Source organism: Neltuma alba, unplaced genomic scaffold (assembly GCF_004799145.2).
Source record: "Neltuma alba isolate B1F8T4 unplaced genomic scaffold, ASM479914v2 tig00012402_pilon, whole genome shotgun sequence".
Taxonomy (NCBI): domain Eukaryota; kingdom Viridiplantae; phylum Streptophyta; class Magnoliopsida; order Fabales; family Fabaceae; genus Neltuma; species Neltuma alba.
Window position 1 is genome coordinate 261,842 of NW_021636895.1, and position 20,667 is coordinate 282,508.

The window sequence follows — 20,667 nt, forward strand, 5'->3', positions numbered from 1 at the left end:
TGATTAATTAGTTAAAAACACTGGCTATGCGGAAAAAATTTACGCTTAATTTAGAGAAAATGTATAAAAAGAGTATTGTAACTGGGATGAAGTCCATTGATGGCTGAAAAAAAGAAACAAAATGATTTTCCTCTTGCAAGGGAGAAATGGCTGTAGTTTTCAACATCATATCAAACCATTGTGAAAGCCTCAATAGGCGTGTGGCTACTACCCGGGGTGCGAACTAATTTTCATATTAGTAATAATTTGTCTCCTATAAATAAGTACTCTAATTGGTTTTAAATATAAAAGTCACGCAACTAATTTATATATATTACAAAAAATTAAATTAATTAATTTTTTATTATAAATGTGATGGTTTTATAAATTACAGCTTTAGTCATTATTTCTATAAATGAAATCTCCTTTAATATATATGATTCACAAGAATAATTTAGAAAAATTATAAATTTAGTTTAGTAAGTGAATTGGATTAAAATTATACACATCAAAATAAACATCTCAACTGAGAGGAAGCAATTTATTTGATGAAAAGAAAATTTTATGAAAATTTGTGCCACGGAGGCTGAGTCGTTGAGGGGACAAAAGAGGGAGGGGAAGGACCGAAGGCGAGGACAATCAAAGATCCCGTCCGAGCTCCATTTCACACCAAGCATCAAATTTATCCCTTCTCCGTTTTACACTCGTTCACGGAGTTCCCCAGGAATTGAAAGCTCCTAGTGCTTCTGTGAATATCCCTCGAGTCATTGTCCCTGCTGGCCGGTAATTCTCTCACAATGTGCCTGATCACTGTGTGTATGGGTGGGTCAATGGTTCGCCCCCAAAACTACGGCCATCGGAATGTATGAAACGTGTTATCTCCGTTTGGCCGATGACGAGTCATTATGGAACCAGACCAACGTCGGGGAAAATATTCCAGAGGAAAATAGAGAACTCAGAAACGTAGTCATCAATCATCGTGAACTGTATTTCTTCGGTCACCCCTTAAAAAAAAACAAAACAACAAATATGTCAAATTGCGCAACGAGTTGCCTTATGAAATGGGGGTCCTACATGAATTGTGCCACCAAATCTTTGGTGAATTATTTACTGATTTTTCACATTCCAAACAGTACGTGAGCCATGCTTCTTTTCCTTCTCAGTATCCCTTTCACAATTTCAATTTTGTACATGACTATATTGTGGATTAATCGTCATATTCTATAATTTCAATTCTCTATTCTCAACTATAAATACCAAAACCCCCCCTCACATTCTGCCACATTGAAATCACTTCCAAACACTTGCCTTGTTTTTGAAGCAAAGAAAGGAAAGAATGATGGCACCAGAAATGGTGAGGAGATCATCTTCCCTTGAAAAATTCCGCAGACTTCAATCTGCTATAAGGCTTCTGGCTTTCGTGGTGTTTCTGGGTTCCATCTTCATTTGGATAATGAAACCCACCAACACTTTCTATTTAAAATGGAGCGCCGCCATCGAATCACAGACTCGTTCCACCTATTTTGGCTCACTAGGTTTCATTATTATTCAACATCAACGTTTTACACTTTCTGCAATACTCCTTGACATGTATAGCTATACACTGAAGTTTTTGAGTATTTTTCGCAGGTGAAAATCTTTTAATTTTTTGTTTTCCTGTATTATTCATAGCCGTTTTGGGCTGTGTGCATGTCCACATATCCAAAAAAACCAACAGCATCAACCCGGAAAGGTACCTTATATATGTAATTCTCTTTCTCCCTTTGTTTATCCTGTACTACAAAAATAACATAAGTTTTGGCTCAATCTCGGCGGTGACAGTAATAGCATAAAATACAAGAACCCTATATGGAAGCGTCCAGTGCTGGTGAAGGGCCCTCTAGGAATTGTGTCAGCCATAGAACTAATCTTCTTTCTTATGTTCGTCGCTCTGCTCGTCTGGTCTCTTTCTTCTTATCTGAAATCTGGTTTCTCCCAAATCAACAAGCAATCAGCAGCAAAAGCCGGCGAGAAAGTGTACGGCCTTTTTGTTTAGTCCTGCTTGCACAATGAATACTATCAGTAGTTACACTCATCAAGTCCTTTAAACTTTGGCAGATGGCAGGAGAAATTGAAAACTGCGGCACTGATGATTGGACTTGTCGGGAACATATGCCTGGCTTTCCTATTTTTTCCGGTGGCGCGTGGCTCCTCCGTGCTGCCACTGCTTGACCTCACCTCTGAGAGTTGCATCAAATATCACATATGGATTGGCCACATCGTTATGACTCTCTTCACTCTTCATGGTGCCTTTTATGTCATTTACTGGGCATCCACCCATCAAATCTCTGAGGTTTATTATATACGACAACTTCCCCACTTCAAACTATCAATTTTTCATTTAGATCCGTGAATTAATATTCGGGTTTAATTTGGTTATATGGTGATGTGCAGATGCTGAAATGGGATGAAATTGGGGTGTCCAATTTGGCAGGAGAGATATCTCTGCTGGGTGGCTTGTTGCTGTGGGTTGTGACTGTGCCTCGTATTAGAAGAAAAGCTTTCGAGGTGTTCTTCTACACTCACTATCTCTACATCGTCTTCTTCGTATTCTTCGTCTTCCACGTGGGCATCGATAATACTATTATTGTTCTACCTAGTTTCTACCTCTTCTTGCTCGATCGTTTCCTCAGGCTTCTCCAATCACGACGTCATGTTCGCTTGCTTTCTGCTCGTCTCTTGCCTTGTGACTATCTAGAACTCAACTTCTCCAAGAGCCATGGTAACTATTCATTACTACTCATACTTCTTGCTCTAAAACAGACATGCAAGGAAAAAATATTAAGGGCGTCTCTTGATTTCAAGCATGCCATTGTAAGGTGTTTAATACTTTTGACACGTTCAGGCTGTGTTAATCATCGACATGATTTTTATTATTTTGGTTCTTTGCAGGGTTGTCTTATAATCCCACAAGTGTTATATTCATAAATGTGCCAAGCATATCTCACCTGCAGTGGCATCCATTTACGGTTACTTCGAATGGTAAGTTGGAGCCAGAGAAGCTCAGCGTTGTGATCAAAAGCGAAGGAAGCTGGTCACAGAAGCTATATCAAAGGCTGTCGTCTTCTTCAATAGATCGTCTCGACGTTTCCGTCGAAGGCCCTTATGGACCTGCGTCAACCAATTATCTGAGGTTCAATTCGTGAATTCGTTTAAAAGAAATTTATATAAACACACTATTAATTTATATTTCACTTACTCCCGAATATATATTGTTGTAAAGCAGATATGACACCCTTGTGATGGTGAGTGGAGGCAGTGGGATCACCCCTTTCATTTCTATCATCCGCGAGATTATATATCAGAGCACAACATTCAGATGCAAAACCCCGAAAGTTAAACTCATTTGTTCCTTCAAGAACTCTTCATCTCTCTCAATGCTAGACCTCATCCTTCCCTTATCTGGTACTTCCTCTGAAATTTCCAACATTCAGCTGAAAATAGAGGCTTTTGTCACGAGAGAGAAAGAGCCCAAACCACATAACCCTAATCACTTCCTCCGAACCATATGGTTCAAGCCACACCCAACTGATGCGCCCATATCTGCTGCATTGGGTCCGAACCATTGGCTCTGGCTCGGTGCTGTGATCTCGTCCTCTTTCATTCTGTACCTTATCATCATTGGGTTCATAAACCGTTATTACATCTATCCTATTGATCATAATACGGACAAAAAATTCTCACACTCTTTGAAGTCATTCTTGAACATGTTGGTGATATGTTTGGCTATAGGCGTGACTGCTAGTGCAGCATTTCTTTGGAACAAGAAGCAGAATGCGAAAGAAGCAAAGAAGATCCAGAATATAGAAGGTTCGACACCAACTGTGTCACCAGCTTCGATGACTTTCAATGCAGATAGAGAATTGGAAAGCCTTCCTTATCAGACCTTCGTTCAAGCTACTAATATACACTATGGTGAAAGACCTGACCTAAAAAGTAAGTTTTTTTTTCTTTTCAAATTTTATTTTATTTTATTTAGCATGACATGCACTTGCATTTACGCCCATCTGTTTGACGAGAATTCAAACATTATTGATGATGAGTTTGAAAAAAAAAATTGAACTGTTTTGTTGATTAATGCAGGAATGATTCTTGAACTGAAAGATGAGTCAAGCGTGGGGATTCTTGTAGCAGGTCCAAGGAAGATGAGGCAAGAGGTTGCAGCCATTTGCTCTTCTGGTTTAGCAAAGAACATGCATTTTGAGTCCATTAGCTTTAGCTGGTAATCCTACAATTTATGTTGTTGATGTTGTAAGCAAATGTATTGTCATAAAATATTCAAAAAGGGGTAGCTTTGTGGTGGTTCATTTCGCTACCCTAATGAGTGGGCATAAGAGACTTGCTGCTTTGGGATATATGAACAAGTCTAATTGAGTATTTGTTGGTCAAATGTGAGAACTTTATAAATAACTTGTTCGATCGTTGCTGTTGTATTATTATGTGAGTACCGGGGGGGGAAAAAAAAGAGTTTCCTTGACTATAGAAATGTCAGGATATTCTAGTGTTTAGACTTGCTGCTGTTGTATTATTATATTCTAGAAGCGGTGTTGGTTGACTAGCTGGTAGTTTTAGCTTGTTCTTTTATTGTTTTGATTGGTGGCTATATTTTCTGTTTTGGTGAGGTGTGTGTTTTTAGGTTGTATGTTTAGGTTGTTTTGAGTGTTCTTTTCCTTTTTGGGCTTCGGCTATTAGTGTGTGTATTTCTATAGTTTGGTTATTAAGAAAATGGACTCTCTTTTTGGTCAAAAAAATGTATATATAATTTGGATCTCGTCGGCTATCTCAATTAAATAAAGTACTTAAATTTTGACAATAGAAATTTGATCAAAGAGGTCAGATTTTAAGTTTTATAATTTTTGTTCATGCTATTTGTGTTCTAACTTTTCCGTTAACGGATCGTTGTCATTACGTATTATGTTCTTTTGAAACAAAAGATGTCAATTGAAGGACAGGTCTAAATAATTTTAAACTGTATAAATCAAATGTAAACGGTATACAATTAACTGTATATATCGAAATTTAAGCTGACTTGATTGGAATAAATCAGATTAAGAATTATAAAATGGAAATAATAATTTTTTCGGTACGAGCTGAGGCTCGAAAGTGTAATCATTTTTTCTTTTTTTTTTGCATGCCCACATAATCATTTTTTTCATCAGAAGGCAGTGAAAAATTTTATTAGCAAAACATTGTATGATCCAACATCTGCGCTCGCATGCAATAATGGGCCATCCGAGTGTATGATCGCGCTCGTGCAATCCTTTCCGATACGTTGAATATAGACAAAATTACATTTAAAAATATTTGTGTATGAAATAAATTATGATGTTAGAAGACATTAAAACTTGTGTTATTTTCTAATAAAATCACTATGAGACAGTGCTTCTTAAATATACATACGTATGCTTCATAGTAATTCAAATTCACATTCAAATACCTATATGGGTCCGGTGCAGCTATTTAGGAAAGCTACGGAGACGTATATCAACAAAACTACTCTGTTCGTGACAATTCTCTCCCTCTAATTGAATACAACGAAAATATGGTTACAATAGAATGAATAGGTTAAAGACTACAAATTTTGGAAGATTTAAAATGAGTTGACTGAGCAAAAGACGAAGAAAGTTCAAGAATAAAGATAACGCCTCGCCACGCGGCAAAAAGACTACATGTTACAAGTTACATATTAAGAGAATCAACAAGCACGTCTAGCACTGGCATAGGACTATATATGGCTTATAAATGAGTTCTTTTATTCTGGCTAAGATCTTAGGGTCTTTTAAAACAACGGCAACATATTACAGTAAAGGGTAGAATCACCAGCTAAAGCTAATTGACTCGAAGTGTAGATTCTCAGCTAAACCTCGAGAGCAGATGGCTGCCACCTCTTGCCTCATCCTCCTTGGACCTGATACAAGAACTCCCACGCTTGACTCATCTCTGTGTTCGAGAATCATTCCTGCATCAACAAATTGCTTCTGTGAGATTTCAAATTCAGTGATTCCATCCAATACGTACTCAGGTACCCAGCAGAAGATATGAACAACTAATTACTTTTGAGGTCAGGTCTTTCACCATAGTGCACATTAGTAGCTTGAACAAGAGACTGATATGGAAGGCTTTCCATTTCTCTATCTGCATTGAAAGTCGTCATTGACGCTGGCGACACAGTTGGTGATGGCCCTTCCATGTTCTGGATCTTCGTTGCTTCTTTGGCATTCTGCTTCTTATTCCAAAGAAAAGTTGCACTACAAGTTACACCTATTGCAGCACATATCACCAGCATGTTCAAGAATGACTTCAAAGGGTACGAGAATATCCCGTCCGAGTTATGCTCAATAGGGTAAATGTAGCAACGGTTTATGATGCCAATAATGATAAGGTACAGAATGAAAGAGGATGAGATTATAGCAGCAAGCCAGAGCCAGTGGCTCGGACCCAGTACTGCTGATATGGGTGCATCAGTTGAATGAGGTTTGAACCATATGGCTCGAAGATGCCGATTAAGGTTATTATCTGGTTTGGGCCCTGTGTCTCTTGTGATGAAAGCTTCTATTTGGATCTGCAGGTTGGAAAGTTCAGAGGGGGTGCCAGGTAATGGAAGGATAAGGTCGAGCATTGAGAGAGATGTAGAGTTCTTGAAGGAACAAATGAGTTTAACTTTTGGGGTTTTGCATTTGGATGTTGTGCTCTGATATATTAGTTCGCGAATGATAGAGATGAAAGGGGTGATCCCACTGCCGCCACTCACCATCACAAGGGTTTCATATCTGCTTTAAAACAATAAATTTGGGAGTAAGTGAACTATGAATCAATATAGTGTGTTTATCTAAATTTCTTTTAAAATGATTTGACGAACCTGAGATAATTAGTTGACGCAGGTCCATAAGGGCCTTCGACGGAGACATGAAGGCGATCTGTTGGAGAAGACGACAGCATTCGATATAGCTTCTGTGACCAACTTCCTTCGCTTTTGATCACAACACTAAGGTTGTCTGGTTCCAAGTTACTATTGGAAGTAATAGTAAAAGGATGCCATTGCAGGTGAGATATGGTTGGTAACTTGGTATGTTTATAAACATAATACTTGTTGGACTATAAGCCAACCCTGCAATAGAAAACCATATGTGACGAACAGTGATTTGGCTCCTGATCTATAGATTACGCCCTTCAGATCTAAATTTAAAAAAACACAAAAGGATTATTTTCTGTTATAAACTCAAGATTTAAATATCATTTTTCTCTCTTTCCATACAGAGAATGAAAGAAAGAAGCGTCTTTGCTTATAGATAAGCCATGACATTGATTGATGAAGACAAAAGTCCTGATATACTAATTCATAAAAATTAAAAAAATTAGTTGAGTTAGTTATTTATTAAAAAAATATTATTTTTTTAAAATACCCCTTTTAATAATTTGTATTGATGAAAACTCTACTCCTGTAAATAGAAAGTTGGAAGCCCCTTTTAATATATATGTGGGCACGTGAGATCTTTGAAAAAAAATTATAATTATAAACTATAAATTTGAAAAATAAAATGAATTGAAGTTTTATATTTAAAAAAATTTAAAATAGCATAAATACCCTTCATATAAATTAATTACAAATGTGATATCATAGTTAAAATGACATAAATATCCTTCATATACATTAATTATTTCGTGGTGCTGGTTGAATTATTTCGTGGTGCTGGTTGAAATTCGGATTTATTGTAGTTTATGGCTTTTCCATTCACATAATTGGAAGTTTTTAGTATTCATTTTGATTGATTGCCTGTCGCTGTGGTGTATCTTTATGACTTTAACTATATAAAGAATGTTTCAGAATTTGTATCCAATGACGGAACGCAACAACAGAAGAACGACTTAAAATGGAAAGATCAAATTTTTCAAAATTGTGATGAAATGGGTGGCAATAGGCATCATTTCATTACCAGGGGTTTTGGAGAAGTTGAGTTCCAGAGAGTCACAAGGCAAGACGCGAGCAGAGAGCAAGCAAGCATGGCGTCGTGATTGCAGAAATCTGAGGTAACGATCAAGCAAGAAGAGGTAGAGACCAGGTAGAACAATACTTGTATAAACCATGCCGACATGGAAGACGAAGAAGACGACGAAGACGATGTAGAGATAGTGAGTGTAGAAGAACACCTCGAAAGCTTTTCTCCTTATACGAGGCACAGTCACACCCCACAGCAGCAAGCCACCAAGCAGAGATATCTCTCCTGCAAAATTGGATATCCCAATCTTATCCCACTTCAGCATCTGCACGTCACCACCGGATAAACCGAACCCCAAATATTAATTCACGGATCTAAATCAAAAGTTGATAATTTGAAGTAGGAAGTTGTCGTATATAATAAACCTCAGAGATTTGATGGGTGGATGCCCAGTAAATGACATAAAAGGCACCATGAAGAGTGAAGAGAGTCATAACGATGTGGCCAATCCATATGTGGTATTTGATGCAACTCTCAGACGTGAGTCCAAGCAGTGGCAGCACGGAGGAGCCACGCGCCACCGGAAAAAATAGGAAAGCCAGGCATATGTTCCCGACAAGTCCAATCCTCAGTGCTGCACTTTCCAATTTCTCCTGCCATCTGTCAAAATTTAAAAGCACTTGAATGCAATTTAGTGATAATATTTATTGTGCAAGCGGGAGAAAAGAAAACGGCCGTACACTTGGTGGCCGGATTTTGCTGCTGATTGCTTGTTGATTCGGGAGAAGCCAGATTTCAGATAAGAAGAAAGAGACCAGACAAGGAGTGCGACGAACATAACGAAGAAGACTAGTTCTATGGCGGACACAATTCCAAGAGGTCCCTTGACCAGCACCGGACGCTTCCATATAGGGTTCTTATATTTTGCGTCATTACTTTCACTGAGATATAGCCAAAACTTACATCAGAGATGGGTTGTTTCTGTAGCAGAAGATGAACAAAGAGAGAAAGAGAATTGCATAATGTACCTTTCCGGGTTGATGCTATTGGCTTTTTTGGCTATGTGGACATACACACAGCCCAAAACGGCTATGAATAATACAGGAAAACAAAAAATTAAAAGATAGGCACCTGCGAGAAATACTCAAAAGCGTCAGTATATAACTATACATGTCAAAAAATATTGTAGAGAGTCGAAAATGTTGATGTTGAAGAATAATGAAACCTTGGGAGCCAAAATATGCGGAACGAGTCTGTGATTCGAGCTCGGGGCGCCAGTTTAAATAGAAAGTGTTGGTGGGTTTCACTATCCAGATGAAGATGGAACCCAGAAACACCATGAAAGCCAGAAGCCTTATAGCAGATTGAGGCCTGCAAAAGTTTTCAAGGGAAGGTGACCTCTTCGCCATTTCTGATGCCATTAAAGTTAAGTGTTGTTGGGAAAGTGCGTTTAGAGAGAGCTCTCAACGTGGGAGAATGTGTGTAGAGTGTCGGTATTTATAGTTGAACGCATGCTCGTCTCATGTCTGCATAGTTAAACGGTTTCAATTTTATTAGAATATTATATTTTAAATTTTAGTTTTTTTTTGTATTTTAAGAGCAGCAGGATTTAAAATAAAAATAAATTTTTATCCGTCACTATTTAGAAAATAAAAATAAGAATTTTAAATTTATAATGTCCGGATTAATTTCTGAACAAATGAACAGATCAATGCTTATTAGATTGAGGCGTAACTAATTGGCTACCATAAAAACTGAAATTCCGAAAGGGACAGTAGGGAGAGGAAAAGAAGGATCCAATATGGTTCATGAACTACTTAATTAGCTAGGAATGTGAAAATAAGTAAATGATTTAGGGGAGCAATTCATGTTCATTCCTGTACAGACTTCAGTTGGTGAGGGGCGTCACTGCAATTTGTCATAATCTTTGTTATTAGTTAGTTTTTCGAATTTGACATAACATTTTTGAAGCCATTAAATTGGCATAACTTGAAAGGCCACCCAATGTCAAACTCTTCACTTTTGTGATTTGTCCCAAATGAAAAAATGGCATAAGAGAATAAGGAGTTAATGACGCCACATGGAACAATTATAATAACAAATCTGCTTTCATAATTATAAGAATATTTATTCTGCATATGGTGCATATTTAAGGAAAAATTTTAATTTTTTCGCCGACAAAGGAAATTTTTTTTAAAACTAGCAAGTAGATCTTCTTGGTGTCAAATATTATTGATTAACTTGGAAAGAATCCATTTTTCTTCAAAGATGATGAAGATGGACTATTTGACAAATACTGTAACTCTTTTTTTTTTTAAATTCCGTACAATGCACAAAATCCACAGTAGTTATGTATTACTCCTCCGATCCTTAATATAAGACCCATTTAACTAATTTGATTAGATTAAGGAAGTTAGATAAGTTAGTTAATTATAAGAAATATGACACATTTTTCCTAAAACACCACAATCATCTTTCTTAATACCTCATCTCCCTCTTTTACTTTATTATGGTTGAGAGAGTATCTATAGGGATAATTTAGAGAAAATTGATAAATATGATAAATGGGTCTTATATTGAGGACCAAAACCAACTCAAGAATTATAGGACTGGAGGAGTAATTGGTTTCATTTATTTTATTTCGTAGAATTTTTTTTTTAGTAGAGAACATTCAAATTTGACAAATAAGGCAGATGTACAATATTTCATCCCGTCTGATAATTATCAGTTAGATTTAAATTTATTTAGTTAGTTTAAACAAGTAATCACGTCTATTTACGAGGATGCACGGGCCGTTTGATAATTATGATTGGAAAAAAAAAACACAAAATAGTTTATATGTATACCTTTTTTTTAATACATATTTTTAACAAAGACAAATTTAAATAATTTTATCAATGTAAAACATATTTAATTACTTGACTATCATTTCTTGAGAATTTATTCGAACTAATTTATAACAGGATTGATACTAACAAAAGGGAAGAGTGTAACTTTTCAGGAGGAGAAAAGAGGAAGAAATTATTAGGATCATAAAGTGGGGTCGCATGCAAGCTCCCCATGCCCATCGATTCATCTTTATTTACATTAATACATGCACTTAAAAATTAAAATCCATAAAAATTTAAGAAAAATGTTAAAAGTTAATTTACTATATATTATATCTCATATTTCTTATCTTTCAAATTAATTGATGAAAATTTTAGTTATTATTCATATAAATTGATTTAGTTACTCTTAAAGAACGTTTGGTATAAAATTAAGAAGAAATATATGTTTTCACCTAAAAAAGGAAATATAGTTTGGTGATAATTTAGTATTTGTTATTATATTACTACCTCCAGTCCTTAATATAAAATCTCGTTTGACTTTTATTTTGGTCCTAAATATAAAACCCCAATCCATTTTGTCTCTTATATTTATGTATGTTTTTTTAATATAGTCCTTCTAGTAATAGTAGTTCTAACCAATATATTTGATTAGCAAGGATATTCTAGAAAAGACAACACCTATTTATTACAAATAACTAATTTAACTTATTTCCTTAATCTCCTCAAATTAGTCAACTAACTCTTATAATTAGGATCCGATATAGTATTATAATTATAATTACTCAATAGTAATAATTATTTTTATATATATTTTTCATTCCATTTGATTCTACCTCAAAAACTTCCCCTCAATACTGTTCCCCTCTGCAGAGATCATACAAATGAGGGTATAAGTTCTTTTGTCTAAGGAACAAGATTCCCTTCCAATAACTAATTTCCCAAGAAAGGATTATGTCTGCAGCAAACAACTAAGGATCGTTCAATTTAGGGTAATTTCCAAATGCCAAATGGCAAAAGGAGAACGCTAGATTCGTGAAGCAATATCATATGTCCGTTTATCTTCTTGGGGAACTTTTATCACTTGTAATTAAAGTCTCCTTCTATATGCAAACTCAGTGTCCTTTTCCTCTGCTTGTGTGTGTGGAGAATATACAGACAATTATAGCTAGTTTAAAGAATGCTAGTGATCAAGTATTATAACTACAACCAGTTATTTACCACAATTATGTTTTAGTCCTAGCAGCCTCAAGTGTAATTGTAAATTCCTTTCGTAAATTTCTTTGGTCCTGATTTCTAAAAAAAAATGTTACAGAGAGCCTTTACTGAAATTCTCTCAACATTAAATGAGCACCAGTAGAATAAGAATATTTGCAAGAAAACTTTAATTTGTTTGTCGAACTTACAGATTTTTCATTTTTCACGTCTTCTCCCATTCTGTTCTCAGTCCTCAGTCATCATCATCAATCTCAGTGTGTTTCTTGTGTTTGTTTGGTTTTTGCCGTGTTCATCTGTTGGCCCAATATTTTGGCCAAAAAAGAATCTGTTGGCCCCATATGACATTACTCCTCCGGTCCTTAATATAGAACCTAATTATTGAGTTGATTTTAATCCTAAATATAAGACATATTTCTCATATTTATCAATTTTTCTTAAATTACCCATATGGATACTTCCTCAACTATAATCAAACAGAAGACGAAAAGAGGATATTAAGAAATATGATTATGGTATTTTCGGAAAAACATGTTATATTTCTTATAATTAACTAACTTACTTAACTTTCTTAATTTAATCAAATTAGTTAAATAAGTTCTATATTAAAGACTAATAGAGTATTATTTTGGGCTTTGTATATTTTTTATTTACTGCAATATAAGTTGATCTGCTTTAAGAATAACAATATTTTGGAGAAAAGAAGAGAGAGACAAAATTCAGTTTTTGTAGATATGATATAAACTAATCATACTTCTCAAGCAAGATTCTAAATAGTGCTTACTCTTCATAAATATTATGAAAAATGAAAATTCAATTGCCAGATTCTGAACGAGGGTAACAAAAAATTTATTTGAACTAACAGTCTGAGGGATATAATATCCCTATTTTCAAAAGTTACAACCAAGATACATGCATACAGCTTCAGACAACGGATACAAAGCAGAGGCAAAAGAGTTAAGCCTTACAGCATGACATATTATACACAAGTAGAGCAATTTAGACACAGGGTGATACCTCCCTAATTAGGGTACGTTTTAGCAGAGAATTAAGGTTCAAAGCAGTGTTACATTTTCAGGCTTACAAATTCCACCATTCTTTAATGGCTTATGGCGCAACAAAGCACTGCCTCGTCTCTCTTTTCCTCGTCCTCCTCCTTCTAGTCCTATTCACCAGGATCTGTAGATATTTTACGCGCATCTTATTTGCTTTCTGAATGAAGACCGCTTATCTTAACATGGTGATCTGAAATGTCCACCGGCAACCTTGACCATGGGAAGGAATCCCCTGACCCAACTATCCTCCTACGAATCAATAAGGATATACTTAATACAATGCATATGGCAGCCACCAAAGTAAGGAAAAGCCCTGAATTTCCCCTTGACCAGTTCTTCAGCACGAAACCAGCACAATCCTCTCCATCAAGACTATTGTGAGAATTATTCAACCTAAAAATCTCAATTCCGTTCAAGATACCATCGACCACATATGGAATGCTTTTATTTGAGGGTCCTATATTGACACTCAAAGCCCCTAAGCTGTCTTCATCAACAACAAAATCAGCATAAAAGGGGGAAGCCAGTAAACCTGTAATGCCAGAGAGATCCAAATCTGCATACGCTAAATGCCCGTTGACATAAACATTGAAGTACAGCAACCCAATCGAAATACTAGCAATGTCACAGAAGTGCATCCGAACAAGATATTTATAACCCCCAATGACTGGAAATTGCCATGTCATATTGACCATAGGAACAGAAGCATTCTTGCTTTTGATCAGCCGAGCACTGTTATACATATTGTCAGGTCCAACTTCACGGCTAGCACCTCCTCTTTGATACTTGATCCGACCACCAAAGTACAATCTTTGAGATGCATAATTGGGCTTGAAAAACTTACCATCAGGCATCCATGTCCTCCACAAGGAATCATTAAATGGAGTGACTTTAGGACCCCCAACATTCAACCTGTAGACAACTTCCAGTGCCTGGTTGCTTAAACCATCAAAATCCACTACATTCTTCGAACTCACATATTGTGCAGTATCAGGTACGAGGTCTTTCGGAGCAGAGATCACCTCAATAGCATTCACAAATGCAAATTTTGATTTTTCAGTTGGAACAAACATTATCACAAGCTTTTCAGCATCGACCCTTATTAGATACTCCATAATCCTAGGGTTTTCAGAACGAACTCGGCTAAAATTGCTCAAAACGATAAACTCGTCGACCAAAACGTGAAATTGAGCATCACCCAGATCGAATCCCGGAGAATTAAATGAATTAAAGTGAAGACGTACCATGTGGGTTCCTTTGTCTCTGATAGGGAATGCATACTTCGAAGGGCTTCTGAAAATCCTAACCGTGCGGTAGACTGGGGCCAAACCCGGAACAGGGTTTTCATTTCTTATTGAAATCGAGCGACCAGAAAACGATAGGGGCGAGTCGTTGCCGGAGAGGTCGCCGACGAATCGACGGTTGTCTATGGTGCTCACGGCCGCCGAACCGCAATCGATTAGATAGTTGTCGACGGGAGAGAAGAGGCGGGAGTACACGGAAAGCGTGCGGAAACAAAGCAAGAGGAAACAAGATACGAGGTTCACCTGCAGAAACTCCATGACTGAGAGGTTCTCGAGAGGATTCAGAAGGCGAAGACCGAAAATGAGCCAGATGACTTTCCTACATTCGGATTAGCAGCAACTTGAGGGCGTTGGGGCGAAGGCTGATTCAGAGCGTCATCGTGTCAATGCGTGTGGGTCCCACACGCTTCTGCAAGCTGGAAAGAATACTGTTGACTTTTTGTTTTTGTTGGGCCATCGTATAGTGTCGATTTAGTTTACTCTTTTTTTTGGGCCAACGTTTAGTTTGAATGATTACCGGAACGGTTGCGTGTTTATATTTATTTTTTTGTTTTTGAATTTAAAGAAATTAAATTTTTTTCTGTCACTTTCTGGAAAAATTGTTTTTACTCCGAGGTCCAAAATAATATTAAATAATAATTTTTAATCATATTATTATAAATTTTAATTATGGAATAAGAGAGAGAACTATGAAGAGAATATACCAAATGTGGACGGATTAAGAAATCTATAATATATTTTAGTTATGTCGTTATTTTTAAATCATTTTCAGCTTAAAATATTCTATTTTAAGTCGGGAATGTTATGATTAAAATCCTCTCATTGAATATGCTGACTTTAACTACATATGATTGCACCTTGATTTTTTTTTTTTTTTGGGCAAACATTGCAATTTGATTTAACTCTATTAATTACAAAGATAAATTTTGAAACAAGAAACATTTGCCTGTTTTTTTTTGATACAATCTGTATTATTGATTCGATGGCTGAAGAAACAATCATATTAATTAGAATTAGCGATTTTTCCGTAACTAAATTAAAAGACTAGAAATGCAATTGAATTTGAACCATTAATTGAAGGTTTTTTTAATTCTCATAAAACTTGTTCTAATTATTGAATGCTGTGGGAAGACCACAAAGAAGAGTGGCAAGAGACAAGACATACGGATTGAGGAATGTGTCAGTGTCTCACCTGAATGAGTAAACCCACCACAAAACATGGGAATCATTTGCATTACTCTGTCATCCTCATTTTCATTGTTCCACTCTCTCCCTTAACAAGATCTAAAAAGAATTTTGATTTCAATTTGAACAGAAAAATAGGGAGGGAGGAAATGAAAAAGAGAATCATTGAGATATGAATATATGAATACAGCAAAGGATTTTTGCCCTCTTCGCTTCGGAAACAGCAAAGGTGCGTTGTTTCCCATATATCTATCTGCCTACAGTTCAACAACTTCGTCTTCTCGGCATTCTCCCACGTCGATCGCCATTGTTCCTTTCTTCTTCGTCGGCACTACTCTGCAACAATTCCTTCTTGGAGACTGCACAACATACCGAAAATCAAAACCTATCCCATTAACACTCAAAAACCTTGCCCTTCCCTAACGAACAGATAAATTTTTGAAAGACAAAAGTATCCATATCACTTGGAACATTTAAGGAAAATATACATTATGTAGATTGTTTATTAACAGAAACTGACATTGAAGTAGTGAAAACCTAAATATTCTACTTCAAGTTTTATCCCATCATTCACCCAACAAAGAAATTAAAAAAAAAAAAATTATACCTATAAACACAGTTGAGAAGTAGCAGCATAAGAAGTTACGGGAAATGAAAATTACCTTGTCCCACAAATGCGGGTCGGGTTTCTTATAGACCTCGATTCTCTGGATTTGCGAAGGATCCTCCATTTTCCACCGGCATTCTGGGTTCGACTCGGTCCTTACATACTCAAGCTTCGTCACATTATTCAGAGCGACTGCACCAGATAAATAATAAACAAACGGTTTCTGGCAAACATGGCGTGACACGGGTCGGGTATTGAAGGGGTAGGCGGTGTAGTCGGCCCGTTTATACCAGTTCAGGAAGGTCCTCGCAGGCATCTCCATTTCTCGGGGCGAGAAGGTGCCCCGAAATATCTGAACGGCGTAGCCCCAAGACACGGATACGGTCCAGGTTCGTTTTTTGTCGTAGCAAATGGATTGCTGGATGAGGCCGTACGGATCGAGCTTCATGGGCACCTGAAGCCGCTTCAGGGCTTGGACCCGGGTCACATTAGGGAATATGGGCTCAACCACGTCCAAGTGGTGAAGCGAGACCAACGGGGCAATTGGATGGGCTGTCAGAAGCCCAAAGAGATTCCCATACACATCAAACTAGGCAAAACACAAAACGACACGTAACATTGATTAGATGTATGGGAAAAACCCACAAAAGACTGTAGTGTATTTTTAAAATAACAAACTAATGGAAAGCAACGCATGTATATATTTGACAGGTCGATTTGAGATTTAATATTAAATATTGACATTGATAGAGTACGGACTAAAAACAGGAGACCATGATGAAGACAGTGGAGGTGGCGGTGAGCCTCCCAAAAATCGCAATCACGGAGCCGATCGTTGGCGCTCTCCATCTTCGCAAATGTTTGATACAGAAAAGGCTTTCCTGTGGGATCCAGCCATTACTACCGGACAGCTCGCATTTTAAAGACACAGAACACATTGCGCCACATATTTCTAACACCTGTCCATTTCCAGACAACATTTCTTTCCAGCCTAGAGATTACATTTAGGTTTGACTCTCCATTGAATCATCTAGACGCGTTTCTAATTGAAAAACCCCACTTCTATTTTTATCTTTTTCTCCCCCGGTTGACTAATAAACAACCCGAGTTCTATTTAGTGCCCAGTTTTAAAATTAATATCCTTGTTAAACGTTCCTGGGCAGAAACTCTCACTTTCGAGTGCGAACATTAGTGGAAGGCTTATTAGGTCAACAAATCATGATTCAACCAAACATAAACAAACACTTTGTCACTCACCGCAAAAGCCATTCATACATGCAACACAAATAATCAACCCACTGATATTGATTTTAGCCCCGGTTCCCAGTCTGGCTCACTAATTTACTAACATACCCGCTGCTATAGGCAGTAAGGACGCGAGCATTTTTCCCACCGAATTTTAAGCCCCCGATGTGCTAGTATTTGGATGCTTGAGTTTTGGATTTTCTGGTGTTAGTGTTCAGTTCCGCCTTCCCAAAAGCAAATTATTGTACTGGGCGTGTACATCCCATGCCTATACCAAGCTTTTGCTAATTGCGATCGATTATTGATTTTTTTTTTTTTGCCCAAATTGATTGATTATTGATAACAACAATGATAATAAATTAATAATGCTATGTTATTAGAATGAGCAAGAATCCTAAAAACTGTCCTGCTTTATTCAAAATTGTTTTCTACTTAATTACCCATCTCAATCATTAGTCATGCGTTTCGCCTGTTTTCCTCCGTTTTCTCAGGAATCACCCGGAAAAGGAAACGGACAAGAATAAGATCAATCAAGCCGGAGCAGAAAATTTTAAAAACAAGAATTCCAGAATTCAATACTAACCTGATGAAATCCTCGCTCTTTGGTGAGGGGCACACCGAGCTCCGCCATACACGCCTGAATCCGATCATCTGAGCCGTACAAACCGGGGTACCTCTGGATACACCTATCCTGCATTTTCTCCAAAGCCACTGCCAAAGGATAGCTAATCGCAAATCCACCGCCGCCATAAGCCATATTGTAAGAGAAATATATGTTCTGCAAGTGACTCTCCGACGAACTCCCAATGTAATAGAACTGATTGTGATCGTATTTCCGCAAGACCTTCACCAAATTCTCCGTCACGAACACAGTGTCGTCATCCCCCATCACGAACCACCTCACGCCCTCCGTATTCCCGAGCCTAAGCGTCTCGGAAACGATGCGCGAGATTCGAATCGCTGATTTGTGCCCTTTAGGGTTTTTGTATGAAAACCTAGCGGTGTCCTCAGAAATCTTCAATGGGGGAAGCAGGTTTTTGTCCTTAGAGTCGGTGTCTACCTTCCGATCGAGCCAAACGATGCCTCGCATCTGTTTAGGTCTCCACCAGAGCTTGATGTACTCTTTCCTCTGCTTCCATAGCTTCGCTGAAGCTCCAATTCCGAAGACGATGTGAGAAATATTGGTTTCATCGGAGGGTTTTGGGATCTCTTCAATGGCGTCATCGATCGAAGGTGATATCTGGACATGGCTAACTAAAGGCAGGGGGTTTTGCTGTTCGCAGTCGTAAGAATGGGTAACGAATCGAAGGGAGTAGATGAGGTAAGAGACAGAGACTAAGAGAAAGAAGAAGGCGATCAGCTTGGAGAAGGTCCATGAGAGATGGAAGTGCTCAGAATCTTTGAAATTGTTCTTCATCGTCGTGAACATACCCGAAGACAAAGAAAAGCCCCCGAACCAGAATATAAACCGACAAGTAACTTGATCATAACTTGCACATTACAAGAATCTAAAACCCCGTCACAGAGAAGATGTCGAGGAAGAAGAAGACGAAGATGGGAGGTGAGGTAGAAGCAGCAGCCTAGATGGGAACACCGGAGGCTTTGAGTGTAACGAGAATTCTAAATCTGTGTCCCTCGAAAAATCTTTTTATACTAAAAGGGGATTTTAAAATTCTGGAATTGGAAAAAAAAAAAAAAAAGTGTAAAACTGACGATGCTTAGCTTGGAGTTGAACTCGGGTTAGAACTTAGAAGGAAGGAGAAGGATGCTTGGTATGAGGAAAAGAATAAAAGTGATGAAGGAAAAAAGGCTGAAATTTTTGCTGGAAAACAGAGGAAAGTAATTGAAGGGGATGCGAAAAGTGAAGGAAGGTGTTAGAATTGAGAAGAACGCATGCTTAATGTATCATTTACATGTCTACAGCACAAAACTTTAATGGGGAACATGGCTGTGAAACCGGAAACTCTTCAAATTTTTTTCTTTTTTGTCGGAGTTCTCTTCAATTTAGTTAGCCATTGATGGTTTTATGAATTAAAAATTCATATTAAACTCAAGAGACTTGCTAGTTCCTTCCTCGTGTATGGTTCCGTTACAGGATTTATTATGCTGAAGAGACGGATAACAAAGGTGTAAATTTTACTAAGCTCGTGGGCTTCAATTCTCCTAAACTCTTCTGGTTTCATAATTCCTAATACAAGTTACTTGTACCACATTCCTGCATACTAAGTAGTACATTAAATTAATAAAATTTTAAATTTTATTTTTATTAAAGTTTTATCTCCCTCCACATTTACTAATTGTCCTCGTGTCTCTTTTTTTTTTTTTTTCCTTTTCAAATAAGGGTAAAATTCTCCCACAAGTAACTTACATTTATGGCCAAAAATTCTCCCACCAGTAAATTACATTTAAAACGTATGCGTGCATATATGATTAGTCATGAATATACGTGATTTAGCTAGTTTAGCAGCCTTTTGCTCAGTATATATCATTTAACTAATTTGATTAGATTAAGAAAGATAGGTAAGTTAGTTAATTATAAAAAATATGACATATTTTTCTAAAACACTATAATTATCTTTTTTAATGTCTTCCTCCCTCACTTACTTAATTATGGTTGAATATACATAGGGGTAATTTAAAAAAATCGATAAAAATAAAAAATAAGTCTTATATTTAGGACCAAAATTAACTTAACAATTATGTCCTATATTAAGGACTGGAGGAGTATTATATTAATTATATATTGATATTATCATATTGTAACAACTAACAAGTGCTTCTTAGGATAGTTTAGAAGCAAGAGCGTCTATTAATTCTATAACTTTTTTTATGGAAGATGGAAGCTGAAACTGGAATGAAGTTGATTCATAAAATAAACAAGATACAGCACGTGAAACAAAAGAAATAGTATTCCTCCGGTTTTTAATATAAAACATGTTTAACTAATTTGATTAGATTAAGAAAATTAGGTAAGTTAGTTATATTTAACTAATTTGATTAGATTAAAGAAATTAGGTGAGTTAGTTAACTATCATAAATTTTCTTAAAATACCTTAATCATCTTCATTATGTCCTCCCTCTCTCTCATACTTAATTATGGTTAAGGGGGTATCAATAGGGATGATTTAGGAAAAAATTGATAAATATAAGAAATAGGTTTTATATTTATGACCAAAATCAACTCCACAATTAGGTTTTATATTAAGGACTGAAAAAGTACCATTATTATTTGTTATTTAGTGTGACACTTGTAGAATATGGTAACGTGTAAAA

General features: G+C 36.7%; 4 protein-coding genes across 5 annotated transcripts; 1 reads left to right on the forward strand and 3 right to left on the reverse strand.

Annotated features, from left to right (window-relative positions):
* Positions 1-1,318: 1,318 nt before the first annotated feature.
* Positions 1,319-4,244, forward strand: LOC114726740 (ferric reduction oxidase 2-like). Of its 2 annotated transcripts, none has more exons than XM_028913425.1 (8): positions 1,319-1,514; positions 1,609-1,711; positions 1,801-1,995; positions 2,077-2,311; positions 2,413-2,740; positions 2,911-3,151; positions 3,245-3,954; positions 4,102-4,244. In XM_028913425.1, exons 1-8 carry the CDS (start codon positions 1,319-1,321, stop codon positions 4,242-4,244), a joined length of 2,151 nt encoding a protein of 716 aa, XP_028769258.1. The 2 variants fall into 2 exon arrangements, with proteins under 2 accessions (XP_028769258.1, XP_028769259.1); XM_028913426.1 differs by having other exon boundaries at positions 1,807-1,995.
* Positions 4,245-5,834: 1,590 nt separating this feature from the next.
* Positions 5,835-9,376, reverse strand: LOC114726739 (ferric reduction oxidase 2-like). Its single transcript, XM_028913424.1, is given in 9 exon segments — positions 5,835-5,977; positions 6,073-6,788; positions 6,878-7,071; positions 7,074-7,126; positions 7,953-8,280; positions 8,381-8,615; positions 8,696-8,890; positions 8,984-9,086; positions 9,181-9,376. Coding segments are annotated over 9 exon segments (2,163 nt in total).
* Positions 9,377-12,881: 3,505 nt separating this feature from the next.
* LOC114726742 (probable receptor-like protein kinase At5g24010) lies at positions 12,882-14,697 on the reverse strand. Its single transcript, XM_028913428.1, has one exon. It carries the CDS (start codon positions 14,613-14,615, stop codon positions 13,200-13,202), a length of 1,416 nt encoding a protein of 471 aa, XP_028769261.1. The 5' UTR covers positions 14,616-14,697; the 3' UTR covers positions 12,882-13,199.
* An 805-nt stretch (positions 14,698-15,502) lies between these two features.
* Positions 15,503-19,063, reverse strand: LOC114726741 (uncharacterized). Its single transcript, XM_028913427.1, has 3 exons — positions 17,978-19,063; positions 16,205-16,738; positions 15,503-15,901 (listed from the first exon to the last, which is right to left on the reverse strand). Exons 1-3 carry the CDS (start codon positions 18,821-18,823, stop codon positions 15,800-15,802), a joined length of 1,482 nt encoding a protein of 493 aa, XP_028769260.1. The 5' UTR covers positions 18,824-19,063; the 3' UTR covers positions 15,503-15,799.
* Between the last annotated feature and the right edge of the window lie 1,604 nt (positions 19,064-20,667).

Coding starts and splice junctions, on each gene's coding strand:
- LOC114726741 (XM_028913427.1), bottom strand. CDS start 18,823: ATGTTCACGACGATGAAGAACAATTTCAAAGATTCTGAGCACTTCCAT. Junction 16,739..17,977: donor AAGAGCGAGGATTTCATCAG/GTTAGTATTGAA, acceptor TGTTTTGCCTAG/TTTGATGTGTATGGGAATCT. Junction 15,902..16,204: donor ACCCGCATTTGTGGGACAAG/GTAATTTTCATT, acceptor TATGTTGTGCAG/TCTCCAAGAAGGAATTGTTG.
- LOC114726742 (XM_028913428.1), bottom strand. CDS start 14,615: ATGGAGTTTCTGCAGGTGAACCTCGTATCTTGTTTCCTCTTGCTTTGT.
- LOC114726740 (XM_028913425.1), top strand. CDS start 1,319: ATGGCACCAGAAATGGTGAGGAGATCATCTTCCCTTGAAAAATTCCGC. Junction 1,515..1,608: donor CACCTATTTTGGCTCACTAG/GTTTCATTATTA, acceptor TATTTTTCGCAG/GTGAAAATCTTTTAATTTTT. Junction 2,741..2,910: donor CAACTTCTCCAAGAGCCATG/GTAACTATTCAT, acceptor GGTTCTTTGCAG/GGTTGTCTTATAATCCCACA.